Source organism: Rhamphochromis longiceps, linkage group LG18 (assembly GCF_057381845.1).
Source record: "Rhamphochromis longiceps isolate RC_006_pf linkage group LG18, R_longiceps_female_GT1.1, whole genome shotgun sequence".
NCBI lineage: Eukaryota > Metazoa > Chordata > Actinopteri > Cichliformes > Cichlidae > Rhamphochromis > Rhamphochromis longiceps.
The window spans coordinates 25,060,346-25,071,843 of record NC_140574.1 but is presented as its reverse complement, the minus strand read 5'-3'; the positions used below and the strand labels follow the sequence as shown (position 1 = coordinate 25,071,843).

The 11,498-nt window shown below is 39.6% G+C and overlaps 1 protein-coding gene across 1 annotated transcript; it reads left to right on the top strand.

Annotated features, from left to right (window-relative positions):
* Positions 1-1,179: 1,179 nt before the first annotated feature.
* cdc7 (cell division cycle 7 homolog (S. cerevisiae)) lies at positions 1,180-11,440 on the top strand. Its single transcript, XM_085388138.1, has 12 exons — positions 1,180-1,363; positions 1,598-1,685; positions 2,389-2,475; positions 2,581-2,716; positions 3,528-3,621; positions 3,796-3,938; positions 6,499-6,832; positions 7,016-7,123; positions 8,067-8,224; positions 8,489-8,571; positions 8,892-9,041; positions 9,842-11,440. The coding sequence occupies exons 2-12, from the start codon at positions 1,598-1,600 to the stop codon at positions 10,294-10,296; spliced, it is 1,836 nt and encodes a 611-aa protein (XP_085244264.1). The 5' UTR covers positions 1,180-1,363; the 3' UTR covers positions 10,297-11,440.
* The last annotated feature ends 58 nt before the right edge of the window (positions 11,441-11,498 follow it).

Genomic DNA, 11,498 nt, shown 5'->3' with positions numbered 1-11,498 from the left:
GTACTCCAGTGAAAGTATTAATTTCAACTTAATGCAAAGGAATACGTTCACATGTCTCTACATATAAATCTTGTTGCATGGTGGTGCAAAAATAGTATTTTACTGTTATTTTTAGATTTTTTTTTTTTTGTAGATTCAACTAGCTGTTGTGAAAGTAATGAGCATACTAGTAACAAAGTACCTAAAGATACAATTCAAAACTGGTTCTTCGCTAAGTTGGCTGTTTATACCTTGTGTTAGATGATGATGACTTTTTTATGCTTAGTTATAGTTCTGTTTTTGGTGGCTTAACAAACAAAATAATTAATTTCACTAAACATGGTCAGGTACATTGAAAAGACTGAAAATTATTTTTAAAAAGCAGCCTCCTAAGAAAAATGTCCAATGAGGTTTTGAAAACCTGGAGAGAAAAAGTATAAGGAATTCTGTCTCCTTGAAAACAAAGTAAAAGCAAGAAATGAGGACTCAAGACTTTTGCACAGTACTATATATCCAAGGTTATTAAAAATATAACCACAGCTATATGATAAACCTATAGGAGGTGTTAAAAACACGTTTGCTAACCGAAGTGAAAATAACCGGACATGAACAAGAAAAACAAGAACTGAAATTATGCATTAGATTTATCTGTGGGACGATATTATTGTAAAATATGAACTATTTCACAACCTGTTGATTTCTGCATTTATAACTGCTGATAAATGGAAAAAAGTAAAGTGATGTGAGAAACATCCTTCAACCATGTTAACCAAGTTTTGATGAGGCACAATTTGTCCACCAGAGGGCGCTCTACATCTGTTTTTTTGTGTTTGAAAGGGAAAAAGAATATTCGACTATTTCAATTGAATATTATATTTTTAATCAAAAATCAGTGTTGAATGGGCTCCTAAAATATACAGGAAATGTTATTAGTTTTAGTCTTTTTAAATTTGGTCAAAATTGTCAACAGCCATTCTTATGAGCCAACAACTCATAACGGAGTAACAAGGAAAATAAACAGAAAACACTAAACTGTTATTTGGCTGTGTAACGTGTAATTCACAGGCAGCAGTTTTAGTTTTAAATAAGTCATGCAGCGATACATCACAACTGTAATTAAATCGTTCTCGTCCGTGTGCTTGGAGCGTCACGTGATTTCTGCTGCTGTACCGCGAGATTTCGTTGACGTCACTTTTAGCGCGGAGTTTGTTGTTGGCGGAGACGCTTCAATCCGAAAGTCTGTACAAAGTTCTTCAGCCACCGCCAGAGCGGAATATAAACCTATAATTGATGCTTTACCGGTAGAGATGTTGGTCGGGGCTGTATGGTGACTTTATGAGGCGTTAATTTGAGACACTTTTGGACTTTACAACCAACTGAAGCGGTAAGTTTCTTTGTGTTTTTGCTCTAGCAGCTGCAGTTAGCGAGCTAACTAGTGCTAGTGGTATCTAGGAAGTCGGACCGCGCTCTTCAAAAAACTATAACTGCAGACGTTTACAGTAACGAGGACTTGTACAGCTACAGAATATTTTAAATAAAGTGTTTACCAAACTTAAATCACGAGTGTTTGCTCCATCTGTAAGTGTCTCTAACGATGTTCCTGTTTTCTGGTTTTCAGATGGAGTTTTCTCCTGCCTGCGTTGAGCCCAGCACAGACGGATGCCTTATGAAAGCTGACAGAGGTCAAAAGAAACGGAAAATCTCCCGTGAGTTGGACAACTGTGATATGACAGAAATATTTCAGTAGAAATGCATCCTTATATTGGAACTACATTATTATAGCTGATATACAATTAAAATCTGTGTGCTCAGCTATAGTTTGTCACTGTAGCTTAGGGTTTGCACACAGTATTAATAACCTCACTCTGGGCAGAATTCATTTTTAAGACAATCATATCATATTTTTTATATTTATTTTGCTTTCTTTATTCTTTTTAAACTTACTTTAAGATTGTAGGATTTTTTTTAAATAATACCATAAGTGCATCTACTAGAAGGCTGAGGGGTAGCAGTGTGGCCGCCAGTATTTTTCTTTAACTCCAAATTGTGTCACAGTTACTGATCTCCGTCTGCATTTAACACATTCACTCAGTGAAGCAGTGGGCGCCCGGGGAGCAGCGTAGGGACGGTATCTTGCTCAGGGGTACCTCAGGGTAGCCGTTCAGTGGATTTGAACCCTCGACCTTCCGATCATTGGGCCTCTACCTACTGAGCTATCCCTGCCCTCAATGCGAACGCCCAACGCAGCGCTCAAACCCACCACCCTGAGATTAAGCCGGGCTTATACAGCTGTATCGATACTCTATCTCTCTCCCTTCCCGTTCCTATTACTTTCTATGTGTTAACCATATACACCACACTAGTAATGGTGTTCTGACAGTTGATTTTTTTTGTCTTGTTTGTTTCCAGCGGACGTGGAGATGGACATTGAGTTTCTTTACAAAGCTGTTCCTCAGCTAGCCAAAGTTTTCCGCATTATAGACAAAATTGGAGCAGGTACGTAGTCAGTTTTGGAGTTTTTATACAGCTGGGAGAAGGATTGTTAGCCGTTCACTAACCTCATAAGGAGAAGTGCTGATGACATTTGTGCGTCTTCATTAGGTACGTTCAGCTCAGTATACTTGGGTGAGACGCAGATGCGAGATGGGAGAAGAGAAATGTTTGCACTGAAGCATCTCATCCCAACAAGCCATCCCACACGGATTGCTGCTGAGCTTCAGTGTCTCACTGTTGCAGGGTGAGACCAATGAAGTAACTTAGAATTTTATTGACATTACACTGATGTTTTTTCTATCAACATCTATTTATTTATTTATTTAGTTTGTGTTACTGTAACACTATACACTGTCACTAATCCTTCTTAAAGACCTGGACCTGGTTAAATTATAGAGTTCCTTTGAGTTGCACTTTCATATTTGGCATTTCTTACATGCCTAATGCATTGAGTTGCTGATATGATATTGGCTGATTAGATATTTTCAATAAAGAGCAGAGTAAGTAGGTGTGCCTAATAAAGTGGCTGGTGAGTGTATGTTTTTATTCTTTGACAGATAATGCGGGGATTCAATTTGATTATTATTTAATTTTCCTATAATTCCATGTGGAATTGGTAGCACACCTCCAAATTAAGTCTGTGAAGGTTCTCAGTCCAAATTAACCTCCACACTAACTTTTCTTTTAGTATTACCGGTACTGTGTTTGTGAAAGAGCCGAGTATCCCAAAAATGTAAAATCAGAAAAAACCAAATTTTATTTGATTTCTTGCTTTTAAGTTTATTTTTATGCTGTGGTAAATCGATGTGTGGGTTTCTCATTTGTGACATCTTATGATTCAGTTTAACCTACGCAGTTTGGTACACTGCTGGCTGGGGTTGACAAGACGTGCAGCATAAAACACACCAATTTATAAATGAGTGTGCATTTGTGGTTGAGTGCTTCTGTAATGATTCTTGGAAGTGAACGTCCGAGATTGACATTTCTTGCAGACATAACACATTATAATGAAATGACGCCTGTCTTCTGAGCTGTGCCCTTAATCCACTTTGCAGAGGCAGAGAGAATGTGATGGGAGTGACATACTGCTTCAGGAAGGAGGACCATGTGGTGATTGTAATGCCCTACATGGAGCATCAAGCCATTGTGGTAGGTACTTTGTCGTATGTTACTGCAGTGACATGCAGTGTTTATACTGAAGTGATTTATTTATTTTTAATGGACACAATCTGAGCTTCTAAATCAGTCTCTTCTCCTGATTATGTTGACGTTGCTTAAAAATGTCTTTTAAAACTTCTGATTGAAACTAAACATATTCACCAGGACATCATTGGGTCGCTAACTTTTGAAGAGGTCCGCCTGTACATCTACCACCTGTTAAAGGCTCTGAAACACATCCACCAGTTTGGCATAATTCATCGAGACATCAAACCAAACAATTTCCTCTACAACAGAAAGAGCAAAATGTAAGTAGCTGCAGAACATTTGTAATGTTTTATCTGTTGTCAGTTCTTTTTTTTTTTTGAAAATATTTTTATTGAAAAAAGAAAACAGTACTTGCAGTTACCGAAATACAATCAACCTTTCTTAATTTTCCTAAGTAAATTAACATATATATATATGAAAAAAACAACAAAAAAACAAAACACAACCCCCCCCACCCCCCCCAGTCCCACACAGATCAACACAACCATCAAACATATTAGAGGAATATAACAGTAACAAAAGTAGATTTAAACAGGCAATACCTCTAGACTAGCAAAATAAGAGATAAAGGGTTGCCACTTGTGAAAAAATTTGGCTGTGCAACCTCTCAACGTATATTTAATTTTTTCAAGTTTTAAAAAAAACATGACATCTTTAAGCCACCGGGAAATAGTAGGATACTTAGCAGACTTCCAATGCAACAATATTAGACGTCTCGCTAATAGGGATGTGAAGGCTATAATATCCCTTTGTGTGGAATCAAGTGTAAGTGAGCGAGCAGGAATCCCAAACACAGCAATCAGAGGACAAGGATGAAGAGTTACCCCAAGAACAGTTGACATAATAGCAAAATACCTTTTCCAGAAACCTTGTAGCTCAGGGCACAGAAAAAACATGTGGCTAAGGTGACAAGGAGAACCATGGCATTTATCACATTTATTTTCCACTTCTGGATACAATTCAGAAAGTCTAGACTTAGAGAAATGCACCCTGTGTATGACCTTAAATTGAATAAGTCCAAGACGAGCACAGGAGGTGGAAGATCGTATCCTCGTTATAGCCCGTTCCCAAGACTCCTCATGTATTCGAAATCCCAGTTCTTCTTCCCATGTACGCTTAAGCTTAACATTAGAGTGGTTACTAAAAGACAGAATAGCATCATAGAGTTTCGAAATGGTTCCTCTGTGATGAGGAACAAATGATAACGTAGTTTCCCACTGCTGTTCTGGAGGTAAAGAGGGGAAATTTGGGAAACACTTGGCAACAAAATTTCGAATTTGAAAATAGCGAAACAAATGGGTAACAGGGAGATTGTAACGAGAAGACAAGTTGGGAAAACTATCGAAAACACCATCCACATATAAATGTTTGAACTGTTTTATACCCTTGTCACACCACACTGAAAATGTCGAGTCCAAAAGTGAAGGGGGAAACAAATGGTTTTCGCTTAGAGGACCCGAGGAAGACGGCATTACAAAATTAAAGTGACGTCTAAACTGAAACCAGATTTTGAGTGTGTTAAGAACCACCTGATTATCAGTGTACAGAGAGGGTCTCACGGGTAAAGAGGAATAGAGCAAAGCCGGTAAAGAAGAGCCCTTACATGATGATAGCTCCAATTTACACCACGAGGAACCAGAAGATTTTAGCCAGTAGCAAAGTTTATGGATGTGAGCGGCCCAGTAATAGACTAAAAAATTAGGTAATGCAAGTCCTCCACTAAATCTGCATCGCTGCAGCAAAGTTTTAGAGACCCTAGGTGGCTTCCCTCCCCAAATGAAAGAACCAATAATCTTGTCCAGTGAAACAAAAAAATGTTTCGGCAAAAATAAGGGAATTGACTGAAATAAAAATAAAAATTTTGGTAAGATGTTCATTTTAACAACGTTAATCTTACCGATTAAAGAAAGGGGGAGATTACCCCATCTTTGAATATCAGATGTGACCCTAGATATAAGAGGAGACAAATTTGCTGATTTAAGGCCAGCTAGAGAGCGAGTCACGTTAATCCCTAAGTACTTAAACCCAGACGGACTGAGACGAAAGGGTAGATCGGACTGTTGAAGTTGACGTGCTGCCGTATTAACAGGAAAACACTCACTTTTCCCCAAATTCAATTTATAACCTGAAAACGAACTGAAGTTCTCCAGAATACTTAAAACAGCAGGGATGGAGCATGCGGGGTCAGTCATATATAATAACAAGTCATCCGCATACAATGATACTTTATGTGTAATTCCATTACGGATGATTCCCCTGAATACAGAAGAAGATCGCAATGTAATAGACAGAGGCTCGATGGCAATGGCAAAGAGTAAGGGAGACAAAGGGCAACCTTGACGACAACCACGACCCAGCGCAAAATAATCAGAGTAAACATCATTAGTATGAACACTGGCTTTAGGGGACGAATAAAGAAGCCGAATCCAGGAAATAAATTTATCACCAAAACCAAATTTCTCTAAAACTGCAAACAAGTACTCCCACTCCACCCTATCGAAAGCCTTTTCAGCATCTAAAGAAATCACAAGTTCAGGAAGTTCAGATAGACGCTTTGAGTAAATAACATTAAAGAGTGTACGGGTATTAAAAAACAATTGCCGTCCCTTTATAAATCTGTTGTCAATTCTAATGCTAATATTCTGATGTAGTGCTCATGATCTGATGCTATGTGTTGTCTATATTGATACAGTGCTGGAGCATCACTCAGCTATAAGATTAGAATGTATGTTAAAAAGTAAATTACACTAATAAATTCCACATACACTTTATTACATTTTGGCTTTTGTGGTTTGTTTTTTTGTGTAACTGTATGCACAGGTACGCACTGGTGGATTTCGGCCTGGCACAGGGTACAGCTGACACCCAGATTGAGCTATTGAAGGTGGTGAGAAAGAGACCATCACAGAAAGGTGGAGGGTCCACAGGGAAACAAGTGGCTGCACAGCGGAGCAAAGCACCACCTAAACTCTCTTCAAAAACCACAACAGTCTCCACCTCTCTTCCACTGCCTGCACGGCAGCAAATACACCCAACAAATTCCTCCGCATCTTCCTCCACCACCACAGCTTCTTCAACCTCTCGAAAAGCACTGATTAAAAAAGCACATTCTGCTACCACCACTGTGACCACCTCTCGCACAAAGCACACAAAGGTGTCTGCACTTATTTTATTTACCATCATTTTTATCTTCATTAGGTGTTTCTGTCCAGTGATAAAATTTACTCTAATTACACTTCACTGTGTTGCACAAGACTGAAGTATGGTTATGGTTGGATGTTTATAACATCATTGTTTATGTTTTGCTTATGTCATCGTCCATGTTGGTTTTCTTTAGGATTTGATAGAGCTACGCAAAGCACCACGGACTGTGTTTGGAGAGAGGGACCTGAACAGCTGCACACCAGCTCTCTCCAACACCAAACACGCTGCCATTAGGACAGAGGTAAGCAATGGGGGGAAACTACAGTACTGTGCAAAAGTCTTGAGCTGCTGCTCATATCTTTAGATTTTCTTGCAAGAAAAGTTTTTCTTTGGACATTGGCCGGACCCAAGCATTTTAAGAGGAACATTTTTTTGTTTGTTAATCCACTCAACACTGACCTTTGATCCAAGCATAGAAAAGGGACTAAACTAAAGGGATGAGCCAGTGTTTTGTCTACACATAAAAGACAATTTAGCCAAGAAAAACATTTAAATTGTAGCCTGTTACAAAAATAAATTGTTTTACTATGAAGTGATGGAAGAAAACGATAACGACAATAGCGCATTATGAGAGACATAAATGGTATATTTGCACCACCAGGGTGATTCCGAAAGAGCTATTGGCTGAAAGCTTTCCGTAGCTCAGCATGGTGTGCATCACCAAAAAACATATTCAGCTCATCTACAGTTATGCAGTTCACACTGAACATGACACAGCCATCCTAATCCTAAACCTTGCTATTTTTCCTCCCTGTACTGCAACTAATTACCTTTAAAATATTAACACTGAAAGCTTTTTGTAGTCTTTGCGCTGCATATGTCGCTGACCTCCAGACTTTCATTCCCTCCCACTCCCTGTGGCTCATCAACAGATTTACTGTCATTAGCTTTCATCAGCATGGACAAGATGGGTTTTTAGAGGCTTCTCTTATGCTGTGACGAAGCTCTGCAACTCTTGTCTCTCAGGTTCACATGTAGGACTGCTTAACAGAAATAAAATTACTTTTTTATATAAGCTTATTCAGTTTGATAGCATTAGGTGCTATCAAACCCCATACTGAGCTACACTGTGTTCCCTGCTGCAACTTTTCCTGCTGGGTCTTATTATATATTATTAAGTGATATAAGGTGACCTTGAGTGTTTTGGAGGTGACATTAAAAATTGAATCATCATTACTCTTTAGCTGGTAAAACCAAGTAAAACAGAGGACGCAACCAGCTGTAAGTACTCTTCAGCCACCCTGCCTGTCAGGACCCAGAGCAGCAGTCAGAGACCCGTACAGCGAGGTCTAACCTGTAACTGCTACTTCACTGATCGGGTCTGCAACGTCTGCTTGTCCAGGTAACTAACAAAACATCCTCCTGCACCTCCTGTTTACCTTGCACATGTTTTGGGCATTATTCTAGACAGTGAAACATTTATATGATTTCTTTCATTTATATGAAATATGATTTAATGGTGCTTGTGTCAGCTGTACAAGAACAAAAATTATTTATTATTAAAACTAAATTCTCGTTCCAATCCACTTCCACTAAACGAAGAATTGTTAGTTTCTGTTTTGTGTCACTTCTAATACCTCATTCCTGTCCTTGTTTGTGACTGCAGAAAGTCGCAGGTGGCGCCCCGGGCAGGAACTCCAGGGTTTAGAGCACCAGAAGTCCTCACAAAGTGTCCCAACCAAGGCACGGGTGGGTGTCTCAAGTCATTATTTATAATACATGTTTAAAAGCAAAGAAAATAAATATATGTATCTACCACACTGCTGCTTTAGCCCATCTGCTTTGATGTGGTTTGTTGAACGTGATTTAAGGTGCTGCATGCTCAGAGATGCTCTCTAGTATTAAAAAAACAAAATCTGTTTTCTCATGCTTGGTAACATTTCCTGTCATATGAGCCAGGCAGGTTTTCCAAAAATTGCCTAAAAATAGCAAATTTGGGATGTTCTCTTTTTTATTCTTACTAATCTGCACTCTTGCACCCTCCCCTGTCCTGTCACCCTGCACTGCAGCCATAGACGTGTGGTCAGCTGGTGTGATCCTGCTCTCACTGCTCAGTGGCCGTTACCCGTTCTTTAAGGCCACCGATGACATGATTGCGCTCGTTCAGATCATGACCCTACGAGGCTCCAGAGAGACCATCAAGGCTGCCAAGTCGTTCGGTGCGTATAAATGTCTTCTTTTGGGTCTTCTGCAGAACGCAGATCCTCACTGCACCTGCAAGACTGCAGTGATTAATCCTGCAGGCAGTTCATCACCAATAGAGTCACTATAATTCTGCAGTGGAACAATATTCTGCAGCACAGTTTTCAGAGTTAATGCACTGCATAAATATAAATATGAAAAAAAAGTATAGTGAACTGAAAATGGTGCAGAACAACACATGAAACTTTTTGTGTTGTTTTAAATTTGATGCCAGCTCCATGTTTCTGCAAAGGTCTTGTAGCAAACTCTGTAACCTGATCAGACCAGGGGGTGCAGTGAAATGCTTTCCTTCTCTCACGTGATTTAGGATTTAAGAATTCATGGCTTCCTTTGTTGTATTTTTGATTTCATGATGCTCCAAATGCATTCAGGGGGTGACAGCTCTGGCCTGCATACATCTTAGTTTAACATCTGGAGCCGTGCTGCTGAAATGAATCCTAAAAGAGGTTCAGCAGGACCTTCCCTGAAAAAGACGTATGCAGATGTTCCAAAACATTTCAGAGATGTTCTGGATAATCTCCATACCGCAGAAAGACTGAGAATCTAGGATGACCTTTTTAGCTCGACTATTTTTAAAAATATATTTCACACAGTATAGAATTATTGTTTTTATTAGGTCCTGAGATGGGAAGAAAAAGATTCACAAATCACTGTGTTCCGTTTTCATTTACATTTTAGTGTCACATTTTCAGAAACAGGGTTGTAAAAAACCTCTGTACAGAGTGATCTTATTTTTATGGGCTTGAATCTGATTCAGGTAAAGCGGTGGTGTGCAGTCGGGAGCTCCCTCGACAGGACCTCAGGACCCTGTGTGAGACACTCAGAGGATTGAGGCCATCGCCAGATAACAAAGTCACACCACTTCCTGAGGCTACGGCAGATTCCACTGACACTCATCATCACAAGATCCAAGATGATACGCCCACACACCGTCCCACTGAAAGAACACTCAAACCACACAAAAAGGAAGCAGATGAAACGCCTGCAGAACTCTTGTGTAGTCACACGAACAAGCACAAATATTCAGGTGGTAATGACACCGCAACTCGCCTTCCAAAACAGGAAAAGATGGGAGAGGAGGAGGATGAGCGTGGCTGGGACAGAGTTCCCGATGAGGCTTACGACCTGCTGGATAAGCTGCTGGATCTGAACCCTTCCACCAGGATCACAGCTGCTCAGGCTCTTCAACACCCGCTGTTCAAAGACCTGTGAGACTGTGCTGTGAGAGCACCAGGAACCAGTAAAACTATGATGTCCTAGGCTGTGGTTCAGGTGCAGAAAAGGCACGTCAGCATGAGAGAGAACGTTCACTCCTTGTAAGGTGCTGCAGTTTTCCCCCCTTCGGCTTCGTGGTTGACACGGTGCACCTCAAAGTAAAGATTTCTTATATTCACAGCAGCTATGATGTAGTCTAAAGAACTGTGAAGAAGGGCATTTTAAAATGGTGGAAACATTGCAGATATTGCTATAACTCTTGACCTTTTAAAGAGGGAATAATCCATATTTTGTTTACAGTTATCACTGCCATAAAGGCTTTTAATTTGAAGGTGCATATCTGTATCCTGTGAATGTGTGAAATTCTGCTTCATTAGTGTGTGCATGTCTGAGTTTGGTTTATTTATGGAAAACACTGAAGTGTCAGTTTTTCCCAGTTCAGGTTAATAATAAAGGCAAAAACAAAATGACGTCTCTCATTCAGGTTACATGGTTATATTCATTTAGAAGGAATTTATTTTCCACTTTTTGTTACCTGGACCCAAGAAAACAGTTCAGCATTTATTTATTTTTTGTAGTAACCTGGGGTAAAAATATGGGTTGTAGTGAAATAACTTGCTTATGAATTGCTAATATCACCAAATTTTGCAAAGTTTTTTAAAAATGGTTGAATGAATGAAAGGAAGTATTTTCTCAAGATTGGACTATTGCTGCTCTCTTCTCTGGCATTAATGAAAAGTTGCTCTCTCTCTTGTCAAAACGCGCCTGTGGCCTCGATGTACGTAGCAGAACCTCTGACCCCACGTGTGCCTGCTCACAGCCTCGGGTTGGACCCTTCAGGCTGTGCTAAAGGCAAGAATTTAAATCTGTAGGTGATTTTGCTTTTTCAGGCCCCCTCACATCTGGAATGACCTACCTGAGAAGATCGAGCACACAGAGCCAGACTTCCTTTGAATCACTGCTTAAATCTAAATTCTACAGACTTAATTTTAAACAATTCTGTTACATGGGATACATTTTATTACTTTAAGTGTGTTTACCCTTTTGCACTTTGTAAACTTATGTATCGTTTTGTGAGCTACTTTTCTGAGTCTTTTTTTGTTTTTACCTTTATAACCTATAGCATCTCTTTGTGCTAGAGTGTTCTGGGCAACACAGGCTGCATGAACTTGAGATATTTTTGTGACGGCAGGAGAAAC